Source organism: Xiphophorus maculatus, chromosome 2 (assembly GCF_002775205.1).
Source record: "Xiphophorus maculatus strain JP 163 A chromosome 2, X_maculatus-5.0-male, whole genome shotgun sequence".
In the NCBI taxonomy this organism is placed as follows: domain Eukaryota; kingdom Metazoa; phylum Chordata; class Actinopteri; order Cyprinodontiformes; family Poeciliidae; genus Xiphophorus; species Xiphophorus maculatus.
The window spans coordinates 25162735-25189223 of NC_036444.1; the positions used below are offsets into that span (position 1 = coordinate 25162735).

The window sequence follows — 26489 nt, forward strand, 5'->3', positions numbered from 1 at the left end:
TTTTGATAAATGCCAAGAAAAAAAAACACCAAACAATGATGGAAGATTACTCAGAGTTTTTGATATATTTCAGCTCAGTTATGTGCTGAAAGTATGTTATGTAAATACGTTTTGTTGCTAGAGCGTGGTAATCTGAACAGGAAGTGGATCCCCTTATCAGATTCTGCTTGAGGCCTTGTACTATCTTGTGCCGGCCCTGTGCTAAATACCATCAGGTTGGATAAATTAGAAGATGTGTTCCAAGGCTCATTTGTCAGATTAAAACTAAATTAACAAAGCAATAAATAAATAAATGAATCTTTAAGCAGGTAATAAAAATTATTTTCATTTAACCCACCTCAGATTTGAGGTGTCTAATCTTAAATGTTGGGCTTTCATCAATTGCATGGTGAATATCAATATATTTAACAGAAGATTAAAAGTCATAAGTCTGTTTAATTAGTTCAGGAATGTTCCAAGTCACTGAATATTAATATGTACAAGATGACTGGAAAAGATCAAACGTATTGCATATGTTTATGAGTTATATGAGGTATTCAAGATTGCAATAGTAATTAGCTTAAGGGCTCATAAATGTTTCGTTGTTTAAAGCTACTGTTCACTCAGTTTTTCTAGTTTCTCCTGTTTAAAATTGTAAACTTAGCCGACCATAATTTTGTTGGCAGAATTAAAATATCATTTGAATTTTTTGCGCTCAAAGTATGTTTTGTCAATCAGCTAAATCTGCCAGTTGTCTTTGTGTAAAAATATATATATAAATATCGGACAGTGGATTATATGAGGTAACGGTAACGCCCTAAAAACATTTCTTTGATGTGATTGGTCAGCACTTACATGGCAACAAAATAAGCGACCAATAGGAGTTGAGGTCTCTCTGCCCCCATAAGGCTGCGAGCTCGTTTCTAGCCAGCTAACGCAAACAAACCAGGCAGAGGCACAGGGTCGAACTGTGTGTTTTTGTGGATATTTTTCGACTTTTACGCCCTCCTGGCATCCTGCTGCAAAATTCGCTTTTCTTGTAGAGGCCCTCTCATTTCTTCTTTGGTACGCAAACAACAAAACAAAACTGAAGTTGCTTTGGTGAAGGTAAGGGAGATTTATGTCCCTTTACAAAACCGCACCGGCTTATCCAAAATGGCCTCTGCTAGCTTGCAAGCACAGAGCATCAGCTCGAGTTAAGCTAACTAGCGCATATTAGCTCGGGAACCGGCTGGTAGCCTAGCCTGGAGACGGGTCGGCTGATTTATATTCTAGTAGAAAATGGCGTCGTAGCCTAGTTACAACGAGTTTTATTTACGTGTAAATATACATACACGCATGCATAATTTCAGTATTTGCATATAATAAGTTTAGGAAAACACGTTGAGTCAATATTGTGGGGCGTCAGTCGCCATGAATGGGTTAGTTTGACCCAGACATAATTCTCCACACCACTATCGGGATGACAATAAAAGGCCGGTTGAGTGGAAAGCATCCTCGGCGGTCCACGCTGCCCTGCCCCGAGCCTCTGCACCAGCACATAACGTTCACGTCGGTTCTGCTGTTTTTGCATCCATACTGACGAAAGATGAATATTTAGACCACAGCAGCATGTCGGTGTTCATCACACATGCTATATAAACCTAGCCGCCTGTACATTTAATCGCTCTGCTTGTGTCGTGACGGAGCTAATTTATGGATTCAGCAGCATAGTGAGCTAGCTAATTATTTATGTTAGCCGGTAGCATTAGCACGTTAGCTGACGCAGCTTCTTCTTTGTTGTCGACAAAAGGGTCCTATTCACATTCATGCATTTTGGCTCACCGAGTTCTTTGTGTTTTTGTTACACAGTGACACAGAAATGGAAACACGTTGTCCTTAGATAACAAGATGTATTTTAGAGTGGTTCCTTTGTTAAATTCCTGTGAATTTCTTATTTTCCATTTTAATTTTCCTTTATGATGCTGATGCTATGTTTTTTTTCTTCTCTGTCTTCCTCAGCCCCGTTTTCCCCATCCCCTCCTATTATTCTTATTCTTTTGAGTATTCTTCATTGTCAAGCCGCCAAAGTGGAGAGTGTGATTGCAGAAGGGGGTGCTTCTCGTTTCAGGTAATAAATCACAGGGGCTTTTTTTTTTTTCCAAGGCCCACTAACGGTAATATAAGTCATTTATTCCAGGGTCAGCCCTATAATAGGGTTCTGGGCTGGGACTTCCGGCATTTAAAACAAAGCAGGATGTGGGAATGCTCAAAATGGCTGTCAGGCACTTCGCATTGCGAGACCTTTTTTTTCTTTTTTTTAAAAGGGGGGGCTGGGTACATAGACTGATCCTTAGGAGGGATTCAAAGTCTGTTTGGTTGCACTGAAAGCTCTCCATGATTATTAAAGATTTTAAAACCAGCTTGATGATATTGAGAGTTTATAGCTCTGGACTGGAGTTGGGAAGCAGCTGCTCATTATTCCCTCGGTGTGTAAGTTGTAGATAAGAAACAAGCCGTATTGAAACGTGATTCTATAAAAGCTTGTGAATGTAGATTGGAAGATCATGGCGTCTCTGATTTAACAGCAAGGCGGCCATGGGGAATATTTCCATGTACCGCTCTGTCACACCGTCTGCACTATGCACATCATCATCATCATCATTGCTTGTGCAGATCAGAATGCTTCTGATGTTTTTCTCCAGAAAAAATTCCTTCACAAATCTTGTGAAGGAAGTTTGTGAAAAGCTCCATCACAGGAAATTCCTAAATTTCTTCCATCTTTGTTATTGGAATCAGTCAGCAGTTTTAGCTCTGGTACAACAGGATAGGAACACCTATGTTCAATGTTTTTAAGTTAAAACGTAAAGCCTGGCTTCTAATCTGAATTTCAATCCTTAAGGATACATGTGATGCTAGTTTCACGAAGCTGAGCTTTCAGCCTAATAACATTCATTTGAGTTAAGGTCACCTTCTAATGAAAATTATAAAACTTAAGTGTAATTGCTTCAATTAGAGGAAGACGAATGTTCAATTAAATGTTTGCTTAAGGGCTGAAACAATTCCTCGACTGATTTGAATACCTCGATTATTAAAATTCCTCAAGGAAAATGTATCTGCCTTGAATCTTCATTAAATTATATTTTATTACTTAGCGCACCGTGTTCCGGCCAGGTTATTACTTGTGTTGCCCGGCGCTCTCACTTCCGCCTGAGTTGTTGACGAAAGCTGAGTGTTGGCAGCATAACGTCCAGTTTTCAAGTTCGGCTTGGGAGGATTTTATTGATCGATGATGATGTCTGGGTCTTCGCCGTTTTCGGGGGACCAAAAAACATCCTTAAAATGGCTGGCGCGATGCCTGGAGTACGGCAGTCTTTTCTCCTCCCGGTACCTGCTGCCTGGTGGCCGGTTCAGAGGGAACAGCGGGGAAGAGCTGCAGGTGTATTTATGAGGGTGAGCGGATAGACTGACCACTGCAGGCGGCTGGGCATTAGATGACTAACGTAAGTGTAGCTGTATGGACGAACCAGAAAATTTATTTCATATCATCCCGGTCTCAACAAATGTGTGGCGGAGCTCATCATGGCGGCACGTAGCTGGTAGATGAGTTTCTGTGTGTGACGAACGAAGGTGTTAAATCCCATCGCTAACATAAACACAAAAGCTATAAATGTCTGGGCAAGGTGAGAATTCATCTATTAAATTGACTGAAGATGAATACATAAACCAAAAGCTGGAGTATAGACAATTTTTCTAAGCGTATTTGTGAGCTTGCCCCTTTATTATTGAATTGAATATAATTTCAGATTTTTGTGTAACTTTTCTTCAGGTTAACTTGGAAAGCGAGCTGCTATTGTTACGAGTTAATTTTCTAAACTACAGAAAAGTTATTGTTAGGGAATCTCAACTGTGAAAAATTGGACTGATGTTGATATGCGATAGTAATACTGCTGTTATGTTAGATTTACCAATGTTTTATTTTATCTTTTTTTTATCCGATTACTCGATTAATCGTAAGAATAATCGATAGATTACTCGATTACAAAAATATGCGTTTACATCAGCCCTAGTTTACTTTTTCTTTAAATGACTGCTGTTTTTTTTTTTAATGCAAAAACTCAATTGTGCCTCAACCTGAATCCCTTCATTGACCATTTGATTAAAACCAGAACTGAGAAGTTGTCTGACTGTCTAAAATGAACAATCAAGTTGACCTGCTGCACCAGAGGGGAAACAATGTTTATAATCTAGCCTTTATAATCTGACTCCCAGATAAATCTCTGCTACTTTATTGGCACTTTTGATGGAATTTATTCTTTTAAACAAATCCAGATTTAGTTCAGATTTTTGTCCAGTACACTTAATGATTATAATACAAGCAAAAAAAAAAGTTTGATGAAATTGGTCAAGTAAAATCAACTTCTGAATAAGATGTTGTGGTTTTATGCTGATCAGATATTCATGAATCAAAAGCTTTTCACCTGGTTCATGACTTGCCAACATGTAGCGGCATAATAATGACATGTTGCTTCAAACTGTAGTAACGTTCAGTCAGTTTACAGACTAATTGCCATGTTAGATGAGATAAATGGCGGTTACAAAACTAATACTTTGTTATAGATAACAAATACATGAGCAGCAGGAAAGTATTGAGATGGAATTCAGTTTTGTAAAATAAAAAAAATGTAAAAGTTAACAGAAATGTGAAGTGTTTAATGATCAAATAGTAACTTTAATTTGCTGATGAAAAGCAAAAGTTAATCTCTTCCTTAAGTAGCTGCACTCATTCACAGCAGCTTTCCCTTCCAGTTTACTGACTCTGGGGGAACTGTTAAGTGTCTCTCCAAACAGATGTTCAGAGTCAGCACTGTAGATGTGCAGATCACTTATTCCTTTAGTTTTCTTAAATTGGGTTTACTGGTGAATGGCCTTGTGTTTGCCGAACAGCTCCAGTTTGTGGCGTGAAGTTGACGCGTTCCTCTGGTTATTTTCCTCTGCAGTGCTTCTTCGGGGGGAGGAGGTGGTAGGGGTGCACCTCAGCACTATCCCAAGACTGTCGGCAACAGGTAGGGTTAGCTTTAGACTCTCAATTCTTATTGACGTAAAGCTCATCTGACCGCCAAGAATTCTTTTTTTGTCGTCACTCTGCTGAAGACTGAAAGAATAGAAGCTAGAACTCCAGGGAACTTTAATTACAATTCCCAATAGTCCTGTACTGCCATTTCTGACTCTATTTATATGTTTGTGGTGATGGGTTTTCCACAACGTCGGCTTAAAGTGAAGCTAATAGAAAGGTAGCAGTGATTGGGATTGTGCAGGTGCTGGAGGATTGCTCTCAGAACAACGACCTTTGTGTTCCATTCTGTACAAACCGTTCTGTTGCTGCTGTTGACTCTGTTGAACTCAGTCTTTTTGCGTTTGCAGCGAGTTCCTGGGGAAAACCCCAGGGCAAAGCGTTCAGAGATGGGTTCCTTCACGAAGCACTAGACGAGATGCCAACTCCAGCAACGAAAAAGAGCGACACGATGCAATCTTCAGGAAAGTGAGGGGGTAAGGACCCGATTGGTGTGCAGGAATTCAAATGTTTTTTTGGGAAATAAAATCACAACGTATGCGAGAATTGGATTTAACCATAATTAAAGGCAACAAGTGATCTTAAAGGGGCAGTATTATGTAAAGTCGACTTTTTTGAGCTTTACATCATGTTATGTTATTAACTCCTCAAAAACATACCAGTGTTGCTTTGATTTTTAGGGTTAACCTAACCTTTTAACCCTAACCTTTTGAGAAATCTGTTAATCTCCCATGGCAACCATTCAGCTGTGCAAAACATTTGATGAGATCTAGCTCTGCCTTTGAGGACGATGCTCATCCTCAGAGCTGCAGTTTCCAAGTTTCTGCCTCAGACTGCCCCCACTCAGCTCCTTCAGACTAGCCAGCAGCAGTTAGCAAACACCTGCTGGTACTGCGCGTCTGCTGAGCTCATTATACAAGCTACTTCTCAGTGCAACTTTGTTAAAGGGTTAATAGAGAAGCCATGTTGTGATGACTCCCTGAAAGCGCATTTTCAGAAAGAGCAGATGATTTTTAAAGAGACATAGACCCATTTTCAAGGCGCTAAATTACAAAGTGAAATGTCTTAACTCATATTTGATATGTGCACCATTTTATAACTGATGGTAACATAGTTACTTGATTGTGCTATGAAATGCTACTATAAGCCTGGAAAACACATAATACAGCTCTTTTTAAATCGGTCGAGTCAAATTTCAAATGGTTGAATCTTCATTTGAGCTTTTCTGAAGCCATTTCAAGCCACACTGAGGCGGAGTCGTGTTTCTGCTTGTTTATACCAAAACAAAAGATAAGACTGCAGTCATTAGGATGGCATGTGCTTTGCTAAAAGCACTTCAGGCCTGTTCCTTTCTGCATCAGGTGCTGCTTCTCAGTACAAAACATGAATGTTTTTTTGTTTTTTGTTTGTTTTTAAACCAACCTTGCTATCTTATTTTTACCTTGTTTATTTTTTTTTCTTTCCTAGCATACTCAACAAACTCACGCCTGAGAAGTTTGACAAGCTATGCCTTGAGCTCCTGAATGTGGGCGTAGATTCAAAACTCGTCCTTAAAGGAATCATCTTGCTGGTATGTGAACGTTTCGGATCCGTTTAGCCGAGCTGTGCGGAGATATGTGGACGTGTTGCCGGCAGGCCGCTGCTCTTTCTGACTCGCATCCCAACTCTGGTTTGTTTCAGATTGTAGACAAAGCCCTAGAAGAGCCGAAATATAGCTCGCTCTATGCTCAGCTATGTCTGCGCTTGGCAGAGGACGCTCCAAACTTTGATGGCCCTTCATCTGAGATCCAAACATCCCAAAAGCAGAGCACAGTAAGTGGCTGTTACTATCTGAGGGAAAGGAATGGGGTTCTCGGGCTTTAAAAAGAAGGGAAAAGTTGAGATTTGTTTTCAAGACCTGGGTATGGATGGGAAAAGAAAACGGAGCAATTTTCACTTGTCAATACAATAAATGTCATGTCAGATGATGAAAAGCTTTAGTGGTTCCTTACAGTCTGAGATTTTTCCTAGATTTCAAATTCAAAAATACATTATTGATCCCATTGGGAAATTAAATGCTGTTGTATCTCACATTAACTTAGATTCTTCAGTAATCATAGATGCTGATGAACTGACCTGTGGAAATAAATTCACTGAGCTCTTTTTAATTCCACTAGATTTAAATGCAACTAGTTTAATTTCCCTTTGAGAATATTATAGTATTATTAAATTGATCAATGACTGAGAACTCTTTAAAAAAAAAAAAGATTATTTTGAGTCTTGGAACTCAAATTAGGAAATCAGGTTTTGCATGAATACAGAAGCAAGTTGAGAATCTTTTTTTTTTCTTCTCCTTTCAGACCTTCAGAAGACTTCTGATTTCCAAGCTTCAAGATGAATTTGAAAATCGCACCAGAAATGTTGAAAGTAAGTCAAAGGTGATGTCTTTTGAGCTATATTTTGAAATGTTGCTCTATATAGCAACATTTCAGGCAGAAAACAAACAGCAGGTCAGGCTTTTTAAACTTCAGTAATCAGCCAGAGAGCTTGTGTCCTGATAAAGCTGCTGCTGCTGCTGACCTGTTCTTCCTTCCAGTCTATGACAAACATGACAACCCTCTCACTTCTGAGGAGGAGGAGCAGCGTGCCATCGCCAAGATCAAGATGCTTGGCAACATTAAATTCATCGGGGAACTTGGCAAACTTGACCTCATCCATGAATCTATCCTTCATAAGTGCATCAAAACAGTGAGCTCATGCTTTTTCTCCTGTTGGTGTTTAATGGTTATTAACCATAACCATAAGACTCATGGTGACCCCTTCCTTACTTCCTGTTATGTCCAAAGCTTCTGGAAAAGAAGAAGAGAGTCCAGCTCAAGGATATGGGAGAGGATCTGGAATGCCTCTGTCAGATAATGAGAACAGTGGGGCCGAGACTCGACCATGAGAAAGCAAAGGTAAGGGCCCCTAACATGGCCCTCGGTGTGGGTGAGGATTAGATTTAAATTCAGCACTGTGTTGAGCACTTCCTCCCTCTCTGTTCACTCCAAACAGTCTTTAATGGATCAGTACTTTGGCCGTATGCGATCCTTAATGAACAACAAGGAGCTGCCTGCCAGGATCCGCTTCCTGCTGCAAGATACAGTGGAGCTGCGTGAAAACAACTGGGTCCCCCGCAAGGCCTTCATCGACAACGGACCAAAGACAATTAACCAGATCCGTCAGGACGCAGTGAAGGTCTGCCATCTTTACCATATTTAGCCATGGAATGACGTAGTGTGTGGGATCGTTTTAACGATTGTGTTTTCCTCCAGGATTTGGGTGTTTTCATCCCAGCACCCATGTCTCAGGGGATGAAGATGGACTTCTTCCTGGAAAGCCCTTTCATGCCCAACAGAATGAAACTGGACAGGGAGACTCTTGGGGGATTGGCTGACATGTTTGGACAGATGCCAGGTGTGGGCTCACGTTTTCTGTTCACATTTCGTAGCTGTTTTTATTAGGATCAGGACTTTGACACGTCTTTTCAATTAAATACATACATTTTAACGAGTTAGAAGTTTCAATCGTTTCATTTATTTATTTTTTAACATACAAAAGTAATGGCTGGTCTTTGTTTCGTCACTCCATAATCTCTACTGTCAGGTTATTTGTGCATGTGCTTTAAGAAATACTTCAGGGAGGATTGTTTTATTTCTTTTTGGGTTTTATTGTAATCATAAAAATAGTATTTGATCTTAAAGAGATCATTGCATTTCTCTAATCTGCTCTTATTGCTGTTTTCTGAAAAACAAAAAAATCTAGCAAATTTATGTACAATAATCAAAGAGGAAACATGGAGTAATAAATTAGTATTTCCCATGAGCACATGGCATATAGTCATGTACAGTCAAATAACAATCTCATAAGATGTGTGTATTATAGTTGTTTTTTTTGTGTGTGTAAATGATGGGACCACCAGAGGGCGCATTGACAGCGCAGATTAGTTACAGTCCTTTGACTCGATACACAATTTTCTACTGAATTATAATCTACATCTCCAACACTGACGTCAGCGTCCCAATTTCTACATCCAAAGTCTTCTCTGCTTTTGTTTCTTAGGCAGTGGGATCGGAACCGGACCGGGTGTTATTCAGGACAGGTACTCGCCCACTATGGGACGCCATCGCACCAACCCACTCTTCAACGGCCACAGCGGCCACATCGCGCCTCCTCAGCAGTCGCAGTTCGACATGGGGCCCAAGTCTTTCGTTAAGTCCAACCAGGTAATTTAGCTGGGAGTGAATAGACGTGTGTCTGACTGTTACCAGTTTTAGCAACAGCAAATGAGACTTGAATCTTTGGCAGGTTCAGAACCAACATTTCCTCAACCAGAGCCAGAACCACATGAGCCAGCAGCAGGCTCAGTCCAAGGACATGCCTCCACGTTTCAGCAAGAAAGGACAGCTCAATGCAGATGAGGTTAGTAGGACAAGCTGTTAGAGGAGCTCATTGTCAGATGGTCTCAACTTAAAGGGATAGTTCAGGACTTTTGAAGTGAGGTTCTGTTAAAAAGTCAAAGCAGTTAATATCCTACCTGTTATATATGATTCTTGTCTCCCTCGTTTTCTATACACCTAGGTTACTCCAAAGCAAACTTCTGTCATCTAAAGTCTTACACTTGTGTATCTAAAATTGAGGGATTAAAATGTCTTAATTTTATCTAAAAAATGAGAAAAGTTGGTCTTAAATATGTTAATCACAGGTTTTAAATTTTATTGTACTCGTATACCTTTTTTTTTTGGTTTTTTTCTCTGGACTTTTCTGTCACAAGCAGCATTCTGAGACTCGAGGTAGATGGGGCTACGGCTAACTAGCTGCTAATACATCCTTGCTAACTAAATGGCAGGCAAAGGTAAACCTAGCTAGGTTTTTATGTCAGCAACATTTTGGTCATTTGGCTGGTTGCTGATGGTTGTAAGCGTTGACTCGTTTCTGTTGCTAGTCAGTATTTATTCACAAAATTCTCTTGCACATTTTATTAGACTTTCAGGTCTTTAAAATGATCAGAAAATTCTTCAGTTTGACTTGGTGAAACCTGCAGAAGCTCTCAGTCTCACATAGACATCTTTATTATCTGTGAATGAGGCAGTTGAGGCTAACGCTAACTAGCTGCTAATATACCCTGGCTGACTAGCTAGCTTGTTTTTTTTGCGTCTATCATGGGTGACAATGCAAGTCCAAAGTGAGCTTCTACTGTTTAAAAACAACTTTAGTCTGGATTATACAGGCATTTTTTTTTATTAGAAACCTTGAAACAACATTATGTTTGGCATTTCTTATAATGGTAGTAGTTTGCGTTGGTCTTAAACTAGCTGTTGGCTTCGTCCTTCAGGATTCACTAATCTGTTAGAAGATGCTGGGAGTTTATCTACTGTAGGTGAAGACTGTTTTTAATTTAACAGAACCACATTTTAAAATCCAAAGCAATCCCAACTAAACCATCTCTTTGTTGGAGCCTGAATGCCCAGTGATTATAAAAAAGACGCGTTATTCTGAGGAATCCAGCCTGCTGTCAGTCTGTCCTCTGCTCTCTGTTCCGTCTCCATCTCCTCTCATCTGCCTCTACCTCCTCATCCTCTCCTCCTCCACCTCTTCCTCGCTTTGGCAGCAGGTCCGCTGACTGCGATTATGAGATATGAGGGCATCGCTTCTGATAAAATACAATTTAGATGCAATTTAAGCTCCAGGTTGATTCCGCTCTGTGCCGTCTCCAGATCAGCCTCCGGCCGGCTCAGTCATTCCTCCTCAACAAGAACCAGGTGCCCAAGCTTCAGCCTCAGATCCCCAATATGATGCCTCCCAGTGCTCAGCCCCCCCGCACCCAGACCCCTCCACTAGGACAGGTATGAGAAGACGGGCAGAGGCTGACTTGAAGGGGCAGTATTGTGGGGGGAAAAACTTTTTTTTTGTTTGTTTTACATTGTTATAATGTTCTTTTTTTCAAAAATATATCTGGAGTGTTGATTTGATTCTTTCATGCATGCTTGAAAACTCTCCAAATTTCCATGACAACCATTCAGTTGTGCAAAACAGATGGGTGGACCTAGCTCCGCCTTCAAGGACGAAGCTGAGCTGAAGGCGGAGCTTCAGAAAGAGCAGGGTTTTTTAAAGAGACAGGCTCAATTTTAAGCCGTTCAATTACGAAGTCAAATTTCTTTTAAGTCCGATGGCTGGCTACATGTAGCATTTTTATAACTGAAGTTAACATAATTATTTGATTGCGCTATAAAATGGTGCCTGGAAAATGCATAATACCGCCCCTTTGAAAATGGGCCCTTATTTAATTTTTTAATAAGAATGTGCAATTTTCATATTGCATAACCCCCTGCTGTCCTCTTGTCAGCCTCCACAGCTTGGCCTGAAGACCAACCCTCCACCCATCCAGGAGAAACCCCAGAAGACCAACAAAAAGCCGCCTCCTGCCAAAGAGGAGCTTCTGAAAACCACAGTAAGAGAAGCAGACATGCTGATGGTGGAAAACCCACCGTCAGCGACGCTCCTGCTCATTCCGGTGCTGTTTCATCCTCTCACCAGGAGGCCATCATGACTGAGTACTTGAACAGGAAGAACCTGACTGAAGCTGTGGGCGGCGTGCGGGAGATGAAAGCGCCAAAGCACTTCCTGCCAGAGATGCTCAGTAAGATCATCGTGTGCTCCCTGGACCGGCCCGACGAAGACAAGGAGCACGCCAGCACTTTGATCCACGCCCTGCGCACCGACGGCCTCATCACCGGAGAAAACTTCATGCAGGTACAGGAAGCCGATGGAATGGCTGGAGCTGAGATGCAGAACCCAGAAAGGTTTCAAACATTTTGGCAAAAAACCCCACATCTTTAGCAAGGGGCTGACTAGAAACATGGAGCACAAATCTGTAAAGATGTTTTGCTGCGAAAGACTTGATAAAAGTGTCGAAGTTCATCTTCCAGGAGCAAGCAGTTAGTCATGATGATTTAAAATGAGGTTGATCATTTCCATTCTGATATTTGTTGAAGGAATTTTTTTGTGGTTTTTATTTCTGTTTTATTTGTTTTTGGTTGCTGTGTTTTAGATATTTAAAATATCTTCCTATTCCAGAATTAAGTATTCTTTACATAATTATTTATTGGTCTCATGATGGCAAACTTGCATTATTTCATTCTCAATATAGTAGTTGAAAACCACAATATTATCACGTATAAAGATAATTTATTGTCCAGTAAAATTTTGTGTGAGATGGTTTAACTCCAGTAAGCCTCTGTGGAGCTGAACACAAATGGACTCCACTTCTCCAATTTTTTCCCCTTCTGTGTTTTTAAACAAAATAATTATCATATTCTCTGGACGATACGTCACATCAGTCAAAAAGTGTATAAAAGTCGCTTTTATTCCCACCAGGCTTTCCTCAACGTCCTGGACCTGTGCCCGAAGATCGAGCTGGACGTGCCTCTGGTGAAGTCCTACCTGGCCCAGTTTGCGGCTCGGGCCGTCATGGCGGAGCTGGTGAGCGTGGCGGAGCTGGCCCACCCGCTGGAGAATGGCACCCACTTCCCGCTCTTCCTGCTTTGCCTGCAGCAGACGGCCAAGCTGAAGGACCGCGAGTGGCTCACCGAGCTCTTCCAGCAGAGCAAGGTCAACATGCAGAAGATGCTTCCAGGTACAGAGCCGCTCTGCGGCGCCACCTGCTCACACACTATCACTTTAACAAGGTCTTCGGTTGGAAGGCATGAGCTCAACTTAAACACAACTTTGTTTAGTCGGTGCAATTAGGAGTAGACGGCTAATGTAACAAACAAAGAAACTGACCATCATTTTTTTTTGTTTTGTTTTAAACATGGAAAAATAACCGGCAACAAACCTTTCTGATGGTTCAGAAAGTGTCATTAGAAATTATAAATATAATCTAGAATAAATAGCATGTTGTCGCTCAGATCACAAAAGACAGAATAAGACTGAATAGGTCTGTCCTTATGGATTTGGAGAACTGTTACCGATGCCTGATTATAGATATTTAGTTATATTTAGAATCTAAGTTAGACGGCGGACAAGAGAATTCTGTAACTGGTCCTACGTCAGGTCTGTCAGGTTATTAGCGGGAAATAATGGAGAAATCAACAATAAAGCCCAAGAGGACAAATGAGGGACAAAAAAGTCTGATTGGATGTAAGTGTGAACGCTGCGGGATAAAACGGGCGAGTAATGACTTGAATAATACCGGCTTGTGAAAATCTGCCTTCAGGAAAATGCTTAGAAATAAGCAGTATTATGAAACGGTGTTTAAATGCCAATATGGCAGTTAGTGCAGTCTGTTTTCATGCTGCCATAGAGCTACCGTTGGAATCTACACGCATAAAATCCAGCATGACTACTTTCACTTATTAATCTGGAAATTATTAGATGTTTAGCATTGTTATTTTAATTTAACTGAGTCGCTAGCACCTAGCCTGAGCCATTAGCAGCCCTGAGTGGTTAGCACGGAGCTATCAGTAAGTATCGTAATGACAAAACTGGGATGTTTACTCCCAGTTACCTTCGTGGTGCTGACTAACGTGGAAGTTCCCGTCCATCAGTTTCCTTCAGCTGGACGTGAGGTGGGCTGCAGTCCATGATCCACTTCTTGCGTTATTCCAGACTCTTTTTTTGATTTTGGAAATGTAATAAATTGTATTCCGCCATCTGTATGTTCTGGATGACGGCTGTTGGGATTGCATATTACCCACTGACAACTTGGACAGTGATTATTTATTATTTTCCTCAAAATCTCTGACTGCAGCGTGTTTTCTATGATAGATACTGTCAATATTGTCGGAGTACTGTCGTTGGAACGCTAATTGGTCAGTTGCTGACAAGTGCCCTGGAATGGTTGGGGGAGGATTGCTCTACGTCAGCATGGGGGCGGAGCCGGTGTCATGTCAATTGGCAGAGTGAGCCGAGAATGCAGCCTTGAGGAACTCCACAAGTCAAAGCAAGTCATAGCAATCTCCTAAATGGACAGAAGTGACCACCTCCATTTTTTTTCTTTTGGCAGAAATAGATCAGAACAAGGACCGCATGCTGGAGGTTCTGGATGGAAAGGGGCTGAGCTTCCTGTTCCCACTGCTGAAGCTGGAGAAGGAGCTGCTGAAGCAGATCAAGGCCGACCCATCGCCACAGTCCATCTACAAGTGGATTAAAGACAACATCTCACCCAGGCTGCACACCGACAAAGGTTTCGTTAACATCCTCATGACAAGGTGCGCTTCAGCCCCGAGCAGCTCCACGTTTCTATTGGCAGAACAAAACTTTGTGACCGTGTTGCGTCTGTTCCAGTTTCCTCCAGTACATCTCCCAGGAGCTGTGCATGGTGGAGGGCGACGACCAGCTGGCAGCCCCCTCCAAGGAGCAGCTGGAGCAGGAGAAGCAGCTGCTGCTGGCCTTCAAACCTGTCATGCAGAAGTTCCTGCACGACCACACTGAGCTGCAGGTCAGCGCCCTCTACGCGCTGCAGGTGCACTGCAACGCCAGCGGCTTCCCTAAAGGTACGGCAGCCCCACGTGCTTTTATTTCTCATTTAAGACATGCTTCTAGTTAATTTTTGTTTTGTTTTTCTTTCTCCTGTAAGGTATGCTGCTGCGCTACTTTGTCAACTTCTACGACATGGAGATCATCGAAGAAGAAGCCTTCCTAGCATGGAAAGAAGACATCACCCAAGAATTCCCTGGAAAAGGAAAAGCTTTATTCCAGGTATACGGCTGTCAACACTTAAGAAGATTCTGAGCTAGAAAAAAATCAGCTGCTGAATACAATTTGGTGACATTTTTCCCCAGCTAACAGTCTGACAACTGACAAATCTGATCTTTTCCCATTCAGCAAATGCACTACAGCGCTGTAACGTTGTGGTGGACACCGTTTTTTAACTTTAAAATTGTTAATGGGATGGAAAAGACTTACCGTACATTCAGACTATAAAAAGTGACTTATAGTCCAGAAAATATGGTAATTATTTTCAGTATCTGGTTCTCAAGACTCACTTGGCTGCATGTTTCAGTTGTTTTTCTTCTGCCTGCACTTGACGGCACAAGGGACATGCACAGCGTTTCCTCTATTATCCAACGGGGGGCGCCCCAGCCCAACAATTCCATCCACCTCCCCCCACAAGGGGGCCCTACTAGTGCTTTTAAACAAAAAGGTTTAACGTCTTGTTCTAGTTCCTAAAGATAAATCTGTATTGCAGGTCCAAACTTTACCAAGCATCGCAACGTTAATTTAAATTCCATCACACCGCTCAGTTTAGACACAAAGCTCTAGAAAACTAGCTTTAAATTTTTTTTCCTCATCCTGTCAGGTGAACCAGTGGCTGACTTGGCTGGAGACGGCAGAGGAAGAGGAGTCTGAGGAAGAAGCAGACTGAGAAACAGCAGAAGCATCATGACCTAGATCTGCCATTTTGTTGTTCTCACCCACACTTTTATTTTAACACCACGCTTTATTTAACCACTACCACACGGCACCAAGCTGCTTCCGTCAATCTAAACCCAAAGCTTGTTAACTCGTTGGGCTGAGAAGCATCGTTTGACCTAATGTGGATGTTTGGATTGTTTTTTTTTGTTTTTTTATTATGTTCTTGGATCTGTGTTCAGTCAGCTACACATGGAGTTTAAAGCAACTTTATCCTGTTTATTTCCTTGTTTTTGCTTTTAGTTTTTCACTTTGCATGTTTTTTTTTTTTTCTTAATTCAAAACTTTTCCAACTTATTTTCCTTCAGGCAAAAAAAGAGAGAAAACAATTTAACAGATATTTAAATACATCTATGAAACAGTGTTGATGATGATCATTACATTCAGGTGCGATCCTAAGAAACGGCAGTAAGGATTTGGTGATTCTCATAATTTAAAAAAAAAACAAAAAACGGCCCAACAAAGAGAATACGAAGCAGAAAACATTTTTTGGTGTTAAAAAAACCCCATTAGTTTTATTAGAGCGTAAATCTTCTGCATGACCAGGAGGGGGCCCTGTTTTCTCCTATGTATTGTGTCTGATTGGTTGCAATACTCCTCTTCAAGATGTTACAACAGTTGGGAAAAAATGTGATCACTGTTGTGGCGCTGAACCGTTTCCAACTCTGCCTGTGTTTCTACCTCTTAGTTATAGATGGGCTTTTTGTTCTCATGATGAAATTAAATAATGAGTCAAAAACAAAAAAAGGTTGAGCATTTCATTCAGTCCTGGCCTGATTGCACACTGTAAACATTTCCAAGAAGGCTTCTTCACATGGGATTACAAGTATTGATATTCAAAGAAGGAAACATCATTTCTGCAGCTTAGTAACCTGGTAGAAACCTACCCATAATGCAGTTTTGTCGCAGATTGTTGGGGAGGGGAGGGGGAGTGGCTTATTTGAAATCTCAGCGTAAATGTGTCTCTTGGTGGGTGGAAAACATGTAAACAACTTAACTGTTAAAAAACAAAACGTACCCAGATTATGCTGATAAGCTATGTGTAGGGTAATGAATATGAATCTTACTGTACGGTATTCATAATTATTGTGCACCTCTGTTGCTATAATGTCAATAAAGTCCAGTACATGAGCACCAGCACTTGTCACTGTTTTTAACTGCTTATCTTTACAGGTTTAAAGAGAAGTAAAATACAGAGAACGTAGAATGAACATGTATTTGTGAATATGAAGAGATCATAATGATTCTGCTGGAGAAGAAATGGGCTTTAGTAAGTTTATACCTCTACCCACTTATTTGTTATACTACTGTCATTTTACTTTAATTTACAATGTTCAATAAGCTTCAAAAATAAGACATGTATTTAATGAACTATTTACTAACGGTTTTCATTTACTTCTGAATGAAAAGGCTCTCCATAGTGAAGCCGCTCACGGGGTTGGGCTGTAACACGGATGATTCCCCTGGAATGGAGCCGCTCTTCATTCCTGGTCCGTAGGGATCCAGAAGTACTCCACCACCTTCCTGCCCCGGCGTGAGGGAGCCGAGCCGGGGCGCTCCCCGTCGAAGGCGGGCAGTTCGTCGAAGTGACTGGGGCCTGGGTCCCTCCCCGTGTGTGGGGCTGAGACTCTCAGCATGGTCCTACAGGAGGACGATGAAAGGTTTTTACCTCTTTTGCTGCAACGTGTCATCAGATCAGACTACCTTCAGAAGGTTGTAGCTGGTGTGTCTGACGCCCCCCGGTGGCCACAGGTTGCACAACACCAGCAGTCGACCTCTGATTTTATGAAGTTTGGATTCATAGTTAACATTTTTCTTTTGACAAATGTAAATATTTACCATACACATTGAAAAAAATGCTTAAAGATATAGCTTTTTATGGATCACATTTATTTGCTCAGAACATTCAGCACCTGGAAGTGACTACAGATTCCAATCTTTCTATGTTCAGCAAATTGATTCTATTCAGAAACCATTTTTAATTCAGAGACCAATTTTCCTATTCCAACATTCTAGAGATTCTGTTTAAATTGTGGGAGCCACAAGAGGGAAAGACAGTGTAAACGAATCCAAAACGTATTTAAAACAATTTTACAAAGTTCCAAATTCCATGAGTTTATATTTAGACAAATACAGGTTTGTGCATAAAAATCTGCAACCTAAATCACTGGTAATAGGTTAGCTTAGCTGCCTGGTTTTTCACTTAAATAAAAGAATTATTAAAAATATTATTTTACAAAAAAATTAAACTGACTAAAATCGATTTTTGAGCACTTTGAATCCATTCAGAATTACCAAGACCAGGAATTGTGACTCTCTACAGAATCGGGGTTTTTTTGGAACTTCTAGAAGTGACTATTTGCTTTAGCCTCAGATCAGCCAGTTTGATGCTCAGGTATCTGTCTTGGTATTGGAAGTACAAAAAAAAAAAAAAAGTGGATCGGTGCATCCCTAGCAGGAATGAAAATTTTTTTTCAAATCAGTAACTGATCTGGATAGAGATGTCAGACTGAGGACGACTCTACCTGGATGAACTTCTCTCAGGCTCTTCAGATCCGTCGTCCGGTGTGCTGATATATACAGGATCTCCTTCCTGTGCAGAATTCGGACACATAAAAAAGAAGTGATTTCAATGTGCATTTTTTTCTGTTGTGCAGTTGATTTGGGAATATGCTTACTGTGAAATTTCTTGGCGTTCCATCTGGATTTTTCAGGATTTTTACCCGCTGATTGCTCTCCGTCATACACAGGAAGTAGCTCTTGATGTTAGCCTGACACTGTTGGAAATGCAAATTAGATTTATATTCAGCTGCCATGAGTCACTACTTTACGGAATCACTTACGGATGATTTCTACCTTATTGGCACATCTCCAAGTCAGTAATATTTTTCCATTCTTCTTTAATAAACTTAAGTCATATTCAATTAAAAATATATGAGGACATACATTTTCTATTCTTGCGACAGCTTCTCACTTAACTTTAACTTGAACACTAACATCTGAATATGCCTCAATTTAAACTCTTTCATTTCTAGCTGGTTATGAACCTCAACGCTAGTCTCAAATCTGTTGCAGCTGATCAGTGTTTATTCCAGAATTGCCCATTAAATTAGCGTAATTAAACATATCACCAATTCAGTAATAACACATAATTTTATGTGTTATTTAATTTACTTTAAAGTTAAATGTTTAGCTTTAAAGTTCAGAACAATAGCTTGGATCTAAATATTTCCCTTAAATCTAAATATTTCCCTCAGAGCTATAAACTAAATATTATACTCAAATTAACTAAAACTAAATTAAGTTACTAAATAATTATTTAGCCTGTTAGCTTGTTAGAAGCTAAATATTTAGCTTGCTAACACAATATCTTTCAAACTAAAGTCTTTCCTGCAAAGCTAATTTTTTGTTTGAAATTGGCAATTATAAGTGAGTATATAACATTTGTGAAAATATGACTTTGAAAAAATGATCTGCACTATTCTCCTGGAGGACGACACACTGAATAGCTCAAATAAGTGCTACTAATTTTAGAATGTGTAACTTTCAAAGCGAATAAAAAAAAAAAACAACTTTCAAAAAGGTTAGCCCAAGTTACATGAAGTTGGTTTGTCACGTAAAACACACTGATGCTTGTGGCTGTAACTTCACCAAGGTGACAAAGTTTGAGGTTTCTGAAAGCGAAGTCCTTACAGCTTTGCTCCGCCTCTGAGCTTTCAGGTCCTCGTGAGCTTGGAGGATGTTAGTTAACTCGTGGTGCTTCTCCCTCCAGCTGAGGCACTCGGCCGTTTTCTCCTGCCTCTCTCTGTTGGCCTGACGCCTCTCGTCCTCGGCCTCTCGCTGAGCCTGGCTGGCTCTTTGCCTCTCCTCTTCCGCCGCCGTCGCTTTACGCCTCAAACTCATCTCGCTGCAAGCAGAATACACCAAATAACATCCCAACACACCCAAAGTATTTTTTGTTGCCATTTCAGGTTAAGCCTCGACGGAGCTAACGAACGCTCACTGGCAAAGTTTAGCCACCAGAGGGAGTTATTTGGATGTCATTTGTTAAACATCCAGTGTGTGAATGATGCCAGGTGTTAGCACTACTTGAACAGCAACAAAGGGGAGGATGACCAGATCACCAGAGGAACGTTCAGTCTTTGATGTTGCAGTTTGTTTCAACACTGTAAATACATGCAGGGCTTCACCGTTTCCTATCCACTGAACATCTTCAAACTGCCAGTCAGTTTTCAAACTGCCAAAGCAAGCAAGTAGTTTTTCATCGTCATAATTATCTCATTTCATGTCTCATTTTATATAAGAAACACAGAAGAACTGAGGTGCACAAGCCGTAAATTTACAGCTCCTGTTTAGACTGTAAATGGATTTGCTCAACGTTGCATTCTAGTTTTCTCTGTTCTATATGTAATGGAAACTGGAATTAAAGGCGCCATTTCAACCAAGGGTTTGGAATGCGCTTCTGAACCAGACGCTCCAAAGCGTCCGGTCCATAACTCTTCAACACGCTGTCAGCTCCGAGTCAGAAAGACGTTCAGTTTCCATGAGATGATATTCAGAAAGCATTTCATTTAATAACTGATTTTAGTTGCCCGCATAAAGTCTATAATGTCTGCCCATGTGCACCAGTCAAGGGTGTTAATTATAACTTGTGAAATGACTGACAGGCTCTAACTTTTCCGGTCGTTTAAAGAAATAACCGGTCAAATACGGAAAATATTCCGTTAACGCAACCTTTGGTACACACATGCATGTATGGGTGTGTGTGTGTGAGTGTGCGTATGTAGAGTATAAAGAATAATTTTGCTGAATATTTAAACCTATTCTGTTAACACTTCACTACATATTAAGACAATCAAGGAACACAATCAAGTCTTTCTTCTGCAAATCTAGGTCTACAGTCTAAGCACTTGCTGATAACGACACCAAATTAAACAAGTTGGTATTTCACACAAGAACTTTTTAAGACAAATTTGTATTATTTAGAACAGCTTGGCTCGTCTCTGATCACAAATGGAGCAATACAGATTGCTTAGTCTTCAAATGGTTTGTCAAATTAAAAGATGCATTTTTCGCTAGAATTTAGACCCGACCTGAAATCTGCTCTGGGATTACCAGAACTATTTGCCTGATGGGGCTCCGGCTTCTGGCGCATTTAGCCTGCAGTACATGGAGAAAGAAAGTGTGATCAAGTTATGTAGATCTACATACTGTAGTTTAAATAGAGGAGCAGCAGCTGAGTGTTGAGGAAGGAAAGAAATGAAAGCGCCGATGTCTGTTAGACTCTAACAAGTGCAGTAAATGCACACGCAGCTCCACCGTTACTCTCCAATTAATCACACATCAGATGACAAATGCCAGATATACAACATGTAGTTACACTGCGCTAATGGTGGTCTAAAAACAAAACCAATACAGACTTAACTGAATTAATATGCCGGATCCCCTCCTCACCCTCCTTTTGACAAGTACAGAGAGCATCTGCTGCTTTCGTATCCAGACTGTGATAACGCCCAGCTGACCACTTGGTGCGCAGAGTTTTACCTTTACGCACAGAAAACATCGCGGAGCTCACTATCGATCATTATACGAACAATTTCTGTCCGAATATCATTTCTGATCTGGACGCTTTTAGTGGACCGGAGGCTTTGGAGCGTTTAGCGCCGCTGATCCGCTTCTGCGGGATGTTTCTCCCGCCGAGGGGAGGTGAGTGCAGGATCAGGTAACGATCAGAGTCTTGCTGGATTCCGATCACTTCTATTGGTAAAATGTTAACTGATTTCAAAAACGTTCTTACTGCAGAGAAAAATGGAAATAAAATGCAATTAACTTATCACTTGATAGACAATGAAAACGTGTAGCACCACCGCTGCTCCAAACTACGAACAACATTTTTGCCCCCTCTCCTTTCTTCAGCTGTTTTTCTGTCTTTTTTGCAGAAGATCAGTAAATAAATTATTGGTGTTTTTCCATCACCTGGTATGAAGTGTGCTTTAGCGTTAGAGTTGCACCACAGCCAGGAGAACAGGAGTAGAGTTTACTGCAGGCTGGGTTTGCGCCTGATATAAATCTATTTATATATATTATCATATGGCCTTATATATAGTTTAATACATTTTCTTTTCATATATTTATTATTGTTTTATTTCTTTGGATACTAGGGTGGCTTATAATGATTCTAAATACTGTATAGGAATAAATCTGGTGTGGTTACATGTCAGTCATCGGGGGGAGGCACCTGGTGGGGTCAATCAGATGACGGGGGGAACCAGTGCTGCCCCCCCTAGATCTCCCCAATCAGATACAATAAATCTGAACTTACTGTCCTCATCTGGATTCTGGTATTTTTTCCTATGACTCTCTCCAGAGTTATGGAAGCTCACAGAGACCAACTCCATGCCTGTCCAAACACAGACTGGCCGTGCGATTATGAAGCCTTTTGAAGTCTCCTGGACGTCCAAGAAAATTCTGACTTGCATCTTCATTCCTGCACCCCCCCCCCCCTCCCCAAAACGTTCCACTGAGCATTTAGGGGGCAAAGGTCAAAGGAAATTAGTAACTCAAATGTAGTAAAATTGTTACCAGAAATAAAAATGAGTTCCAAATTTATGACGAATAAAAATCCAGGGCATGCATAATAATCAGCCCTCTTTAGTTGTGGCCCCGAAGTGCAAACCAGTTCAACAACTCGCTAAACACAACTACAGATTTAAAAACACGACATACTGAAAAAAATCAGCAACATTAACTAAGCGCAACTACAAATTACAAAACACGATGACATTAACAAAATGGAAGAAGTAGAGCGATTGCTGATTGGACAACATTACTTTTGACTTTAGGACTGTATCTTTCTGGCATTTGCTCTCTCTTTGTTTAGCTGGCAGTGAGGAGACACATATTGGCTAAACTGCGAAAAAGAACCAAACTCTTTCACTTCGTAATTTGTCCTGACTCAAAATATTCTTGTGCAGCAGTGGCTATCAACAAATGCGCTAAAGCCAGAACAATTTCCGGTTCTACCCAAAAGTGGAATCATCCAATCAGCGATGTGTCAGGTTTCCCCCACTGTGACCTACTGTACCTCTTCTGTTTCGTTAAAGTCGCTGTGTTTTTAAATTTGTAGCTGAGCTTGGTGAATTGTTGAAGTGGTTTGCACTTTAGAGCCATTGTATTCTTTAAGATAAAATCCAATGTAACCAATTGGCCTCAATTCATTGGCGATCTGTTTCAGCTGGTGGTCAAGGAGAGCCTTGAAACTAGCATCCTATCTAAAGTAAGTTCAGGCCCACGCCACGTCACCCTGAACACACCATTACCAAGGTGAAACATGGAAGCTTTTTTCCCAACAAAGGAGCTAGTCAGAGTTGATAGGAAGAAAGATGGCGCTAAGAACCTGTTAAAGACTTGAAAAATGTTTGCTTGGCTAAGGTTCAATATTTTGGACAGTTACATTCAATTTTGGTGGAGATGAGGTGCTAAAACAGCCAGCCGGCCATCGCCAGTGTACCTTTCTTTAATCTGGACGTTCTCCTGTGTGATTTGCCTCAGCTTGAGTCGCAGCTCATCCTTCTCTGCCCCCTGGCTCTTGTTCTCCTGCAGCAGACTCTGGTTCTCCCCAGAAAGCCGCTCCAGCTTCAGCTTGGCCTCAAAGTAGTTCTTCTCTGTTTGCGCCAGTGTGAGCTGCAGATCGGCGAGCTGCGAAAACCGAAGGCTTGAAGTGAGAACAGGCACAGCAGCTCACGATCCAATCAGTTTCATTTACTTATTTAGTGGTTTTTTCCCCCCCGGTGTGTGTGGCTGTTGTACGGATGTAACTTGTGACTACAGAGAGACGGAGAAGCACATTTGGAAAGCTACTGCAGTTCTGACGCTTGATGTTTGACCTGTTTGACTTGAGCTGGTTTTGTGTTGTGCTTTGAGTGAGGAGAGAAGATGGAAGGGTAAATCTTTTAAACCTTATCAGCAAACCTGAGACTTTTTTCTCTGTAATATTCAGAAATATTTGAATTTTGGACATTTCTTTTTCTTTTTTTTGTCACTCCTAAATGTTTTAGATGGTCAAACTTATTTTAATATCAGACAAAGATACTAAAAAAAAAGCTATCAAACCTTCCTGGACCTATGTGGAAAAAAGTAACTGCCCCCAAAACTTCAAAAGTGTTTCTTCCACCCTAAGAATCAACAGACGCCACTGAGTGTTGAATCAGATTTTTCCGTCTCTGTGGTGGAGGATATTCTGTCTCCATTCTTCTTTGGATATTTTTTGTTCAGCCACATTGACGAGTTTTAAACCACGAATGGCTGCTAATCCACAAATGCGCCAACAACAGCGCTAAGTTTGCATTTACCGCTTTAGCTATTTTTTGAAAATGTTTAGCGCACTTAGCTTCCTTTAAATTAATTTTTCGAGAGAAACTGTAAAGCGCCAAATTGACTGTTTGTAAACTTCCAATTGAATACAGTTGGACATTTGTGTTAAAGTTTCGGTTATTGAATTATTTAAGTAGTTAGACGTTTGCGTTCGTGCTCTTATTTTGAAGTGAACGAAGCGTGTTTGCGCAGCAATTCCGTTTCCTCTCATATTCTGTCTCTTTTCTTCCCCCTAAAATGATCAAATAACAAAAACAACAAAAAAAAACGCAGACAGTAGAGAGCAAAAAACAAACATCAATACAATATGAAAATGAATTATAGAACATGTACATTACAAAGTCAAAGATAAATTTATGCTTGAGAGTTTTACTCTTTGAAGGGCCAATACAATTTAAACTTGGACTCTACCTGGAGTCTATTGCCAAATTAAAGGCGATAAAATCAGGAAATCAGTTTTTGCTGCAGGTTTTTTGTCGCGGTGTGAATGTGAGGTGAACATGACTTGACCTGCTTCTTGAACAGCTGGAGCTCTTCGCTCTGCCGCCTCTGGTCCGCCTCGGCCGTCTCCTTGTCGCGCTGACACCGCAGGGCCCGAGCCTCGGCGGAGGCCCTGCTCCTCTCGGCCTCGCCCCGGGACTCCTGCGCCTCCTCTGCCGCTCGGGAGCAAAATGTCGCCCTCTGCTGGCTGTGATGCAACTTCTGCTTCAGCTTAAAAAGGACAAACAAAAGGGAGGAGGAGTTGGGCGCGTGCTACGGTAGAAGTCAGGTGTGTGTGTTCGGAGTAAAGGTCCTGCTTTAAATAGGCGACCTGACAGTCATTCGAGCCGGTCTCTGAAGGAGCGGAGCTGCTGGTTCTACTCTCACCTCCTTCACTTGTATCTGCAGTTCCTGGTTCATGTTGCGGAGGTTCCTCATCGTCAGCTCGCTCTCCGTGCGCATCACGATCCGCTCCATGTGGATCTCGTTGGACAGGAACTTGTTTTCCCTCCGCAGGTCCTCGCATTCCTGAGAAGTGTACATTAACGGGGAGGAAACACGAGGACCTGCTGAATGAAAATGATTAATTGTGTTATCCTAGTAAATTAACACACGTCAGCACTTTGGAAGGTTATTTTCTGACATCTCCCCATCCGGACAAATCAAAGAACATGAATGTTTTTACTGCTTATACTAATCAAGTGGAATAATTTATGTTGCTCCTTTTTTTTTGGCTAATTTAAACCCATAATTACTCTAAAATGCAATCCGGATTATGGCAGCTTGATCTAAAGGCTGGGTGTTCAGATGGTCTGCAGGCTCTTAACAAAAAGGTTATGATGAGTTTATTTCTTGTCATCTTAGAAGCTAGTAAGATATACAGAGTTTTGAAAAAAAAAGAAAAAGGTTTAGAAAATCTTAAATCTTTATTATATTTCATCATATTACAACCACAAATTTCAAAAATATTGGGCAGAAATTTGGCCAGAACTAAATTGTGAAGAGGAAGTAAAATAATGCCTGGCTTTTAAAAATGTTTACAAATGAATTAATTTTAGTTTTTACATGTGGTTTTTCATATTGAATGGAACATGTTACCTCAGGTCAACATTCTAGCCTGCATGCTATCATTAGTGCTTTAGCTAGCATTAGCTTTTAGTTCATTTTAGCTTTAATGTGGGGTTTTCACGTTGCATGGAATGTTCCTGTAAGTCAACATGCTACTGATGGCCTACAGCATCACTACCTGTAAGTCATAAAATACTAATGACCACATGCAGTCATTAATATTTTAGCTAGCTTTAACTAGCTAATTTTAGCTCTGACATTGTTTTTTGATGAAGTCTGCCTATTTCTTACGTTTCTGCAGTTTTTCTGCAGTCGACTTCAAAATATTCTGCCATTTTTATCGGTTGCATTCAGCTAACAGCATTTTCACAAGAAATAAACGTTTCCCAAGTTATGCCCGACTTTGTGCTGTTCCACTATACATACTCCAATAACTTGAAAATGTGAAAATGATTTTGGAAAGTGTTGCAAAGTAAGTCCACAAATCCATGTTTGCTACTTTTTTTTTGGCTCTTGGGTTTTCCATTAGAAACAGCGTAGTAGCCACGTTTCTACACAGTTTAACAACCTATCAACCTCAAACCTTTTACTACTGACAAGCTGTGAGATAGTGAGTTTGCAAGGTGCTTCCTGTTGGACGTTTCCTGTCAGAGAGGAGAGACAATCTCTCCTCTTTGTTTTGTGATGAGCTCCAGTCATTTGTTAATTTTTCAAATGGTCAAAGTAGATCTATAAAGGCCTTGACACCATTCTGTTGTCAGTCTTGACCTTGTCTCTCTCTCTACTCTCCTTACCTTCCTCTTCCGAACCAGTTCCCCCTGCAGGTGATTAATCTGTAGGAAGGATCCGCCGGAGCCGACGGCGCTGACCGGCCTCACCGCCCGAATCGGCCTCCTGGGTCCCCTGGGGAGAACTTTGACCTCTTCTGTCACCCCGTACCCAAAGTGCCCGCCTCTGCTAACGCCACTGCTGCTCATGGAGAGAGATTTCTGAAAGCCGTCCTCCGTCGAGGACTTGCCAACTGTCTGTAGGTCTGTATGGGATTTGGCTCTAATGGACATGTTGGTACCAGGTGGCCGTAGCTCCACCAGAAGGCCTGCTG

General features: G+C 41.0%; 2 protein-coding genes and 1 non-coding gene across 3 annotated transcripts; 2 read left to right on the top strand and 1 right to left on the bottom strand.

The window, feature by feature from the left end:
• Nucleotides 1-1981: 1981 nt before the first annotated feature.
• Nucleotides 1982-16603, top strand: LOC102221686 (eukaryotic translation initiation factor 4 gamma 2-like). Its single transcript, XM_023348522.1, has 19 exons — nucleotides 1982-2089; nucleotides 5383-5508; nucleotides 6500-6602; nucleotides 6713-6844; nucleotides 7372-7438; nucleotides 7608-7759; nucleotides 7858-7968; nucleotides 8066-8248; nucleotides 8326-8467; nucleotides 9113-9276; nucleotides 9359-9472; nucleotides 10768-10896; nucleotides 11397-11501; nucleotides 11588-11803; nucleotides 12428-12686; nucleotides 14058-14262; nucleotides 14339-14547; nucleotides 14631-14752; nucleotides 15354-16603. Exons 6-19 carry the CDS (start codon nucleotides 7676-7678, stop codon nucleotides 15417-15419), a joined length of 2109 nt encoding a protein of 702 aa, XP_023204290.1. The 5' UTR covers nucleotides 1982-2089; nucleotides 5383-5508; nucleotides 6500-6602; nucleotides 6713-6844; nucleotides 7372-7438; nucleotides 7608-7675; the 3' UTR covers nucleotides 15420-16603.
• On the top strand, nucleotides 10514-10698 carry LOC111606609. The gene has a single exon (XR_002752146.1). It is a non-coding gene; the product is annotated as a small nucleolar RNA SNORD97 (small nucleolar RNA).
• On the bottom strand, nucleotides 15689-26463 carry LOC111611574 (rootletin-like). Its single transcript, XM_023348527.1, has 8 exons — nucleotides 26182-26463; nucleotides 24707-24847; nucleotides 24350-24550; nucleotides 22977-23164; nucleotides 19160-19373; nucleotides 18145-18243; nucleotides 17992-18059; nucleotides 15689-17107 (listed from the first exon to the last, which is right to left on the bottom strand). Exons 1-8 carry the CDS (start codon nucleotides 26446-26448, stop codon nucleotides 16948-16950), a joined length of 1338 nt encoding a protein of 445 aa, XP_023204295.1. The 5' UTR covers nucleotides 26449-26463; the 3' UTR covers nucleotides 15689-16947.
• Nucleotides 26464-26489: the final 26 nt, after the last annotated feature.

Excerpts from the sequence above, each read along its gene's own strand:
- LOC111611574 (XM_023348527.1), bottom strand. The coding sequence starts at position 26,448 with ATGTCCATTAGAGCCAAATCCCATACAGACCTACAGACAGTTGGCAAG. Across the intron at positions 24,551-24,706 it reads TGCAGATACAAGTGAAGGAG|CTGAAGCAGAAGTTGCATCA; the intron begins GTGAGAGTAGAA and ends GTCCTTTTTAAG. Across the intron at positions 18,244-19,159 it reads CTCAGAGGCGGAGCAAAGCT|TGTCAGGCTAACATCAAGAG; the intron begins GTAAGGACTTCG and ends CATTTCCAACAG.
- LOC102221686 (XM_023348522.1), top strand. The coding sequence starts at position 7,676 with ATGCTTGGCAACATTAAATTCATCGGGGAACTTGGCAAACTTGACCTC. Across the intron at positions 8,468-9,112 it reads CATGTTTGGACAGATGCCAG|GCAGTGGGATCGGAACCGGA; the intron begins GTGTGGGCTCAC and ends TTTGTTTCTTAG. Across the intron at positions 10,897-11,396 it reads AGACCCCTCCACTAGGACAG|CCTCCACAGCTTGGCCTGAA; the intron begins GTATGAGAAGAC and ends TCCTCTTGTCAG.